We start from the raw sequence: 823 nt of genomic DNA, 5'->3' as shown, positions 1-823 counted from the left end.
CCAGAGGATGGGACCAGATGAAAACTTATGTTGTTACATAAGTCAGAAGAGTTGATCCTCTTGAAAACATGAAAGTCTCAAGAGATTTGAGTCTAAAAAGGTTTGTCCTCTGGTGATAACAATGTTGCATCAAGTGAAGAATTTGTAAAATAAGAATGACATGTTAGAAACCCTACATAAACAAGACACTAACACTAATTTCTATCCTATTTAAGAAAATGCACTTACACGCCTTTGTTTATTATCTACAATATTGTTGTTGTCAATTCTTCACCTGTAAGTCCAATTCAACACAACTTGGTCACAAGCATTCTTGTGAGAATAAGTCAAGTTAAAGAATCGTATGTCGTTTACCTGGAAATCCAGGAAAACCAGGTAATCCTGGGGGCCCAGGCTCTCCTCTGTCACCTTTGGGACCAGAAGGACCTCGAAGCTGATTGTAGGCAGTCGGAGCCATCAGGCAGAGGATGTAGAACAGGAGACACAGCCTCATCTTCTAAATGCAGGATGAAAATCAATATGAATTCCATTTTTTTTTCTTTTTACAGTTTTCATGTGAAATATTTTAGTGTCATTTAACACGATGTGAATTCAGAGTAGTTGATTTCACAGTTCAGACAGTAAAACCACTTGTCTGTAATAAAAAATTATATGACTTGTGTAATTTCCACATCGTTGTTCTTAAAACATGTATTTACTGTTCAACACAACTATACAGTAATATTTTTTTCAAAGCCATTAGTAATGTTAATCTAGAATTAATTATTGATTTTAAAAAAGCAAAAAAACTTACAGTCCAAACAGGAATAATCTCCAAAATGTG

The 823-nt window shown here is 34.6% G+C and overlaps 2 protein-coding genes across 3 annotated transcripts in view; both read right to left on the bottom strand.

Moving 5' to 3' along the window:
- Positions 1-817, bottom strand: part of LOC103353256 (pulmonary surfactant-associated protein D-like) — an 11002-nt gene extending 10185 nt beyond the window's left edge. Inside the window, exons 1-2 of the mRNA XM_008276135.1 lie at positions 794-817; positions 355-496 (exon numbers count right to left, since the gene is read on the bottom strand). Coding sequence (XP_008274357.1) covers positions 355-493 — 139 coding nt within the window. The 5' untranslated portion in view covers positions 494-496; positions 794-817. The remainder of the gene's footprint in view (positions 1-354; positions 497-793) is intronic.
- Positions 1-823, bottom strand: part of LOC103353228 (mannose-binding protein C-like) — a 17927-nt gene that overhangs the window by 10006 nt on the left and 7098 nt on the right. The window lies entirely within an intron of this gene.

The sequence above is a fragment of the Stegastes partitus genome, unplaced genomic scaffold (genome assembly GCF_000690725.1).
Source record: "Stegastes partitus isolate 25-593 unplaced genomic scaffold, Stegastes_partitus-1.0.2 Scaffold65, whole genome shotgun sequence".
NCBI lineage: Eukaryota > Metazoa > Chordata > Actinopteri > Pomacentridae > Stegastes > Stegastes partitus.
The sequence above is the reverse complement of the archived record's forward strand: the minus strand, read 5'-3'. Positions and strand labels throughout refer to the sequence as shown.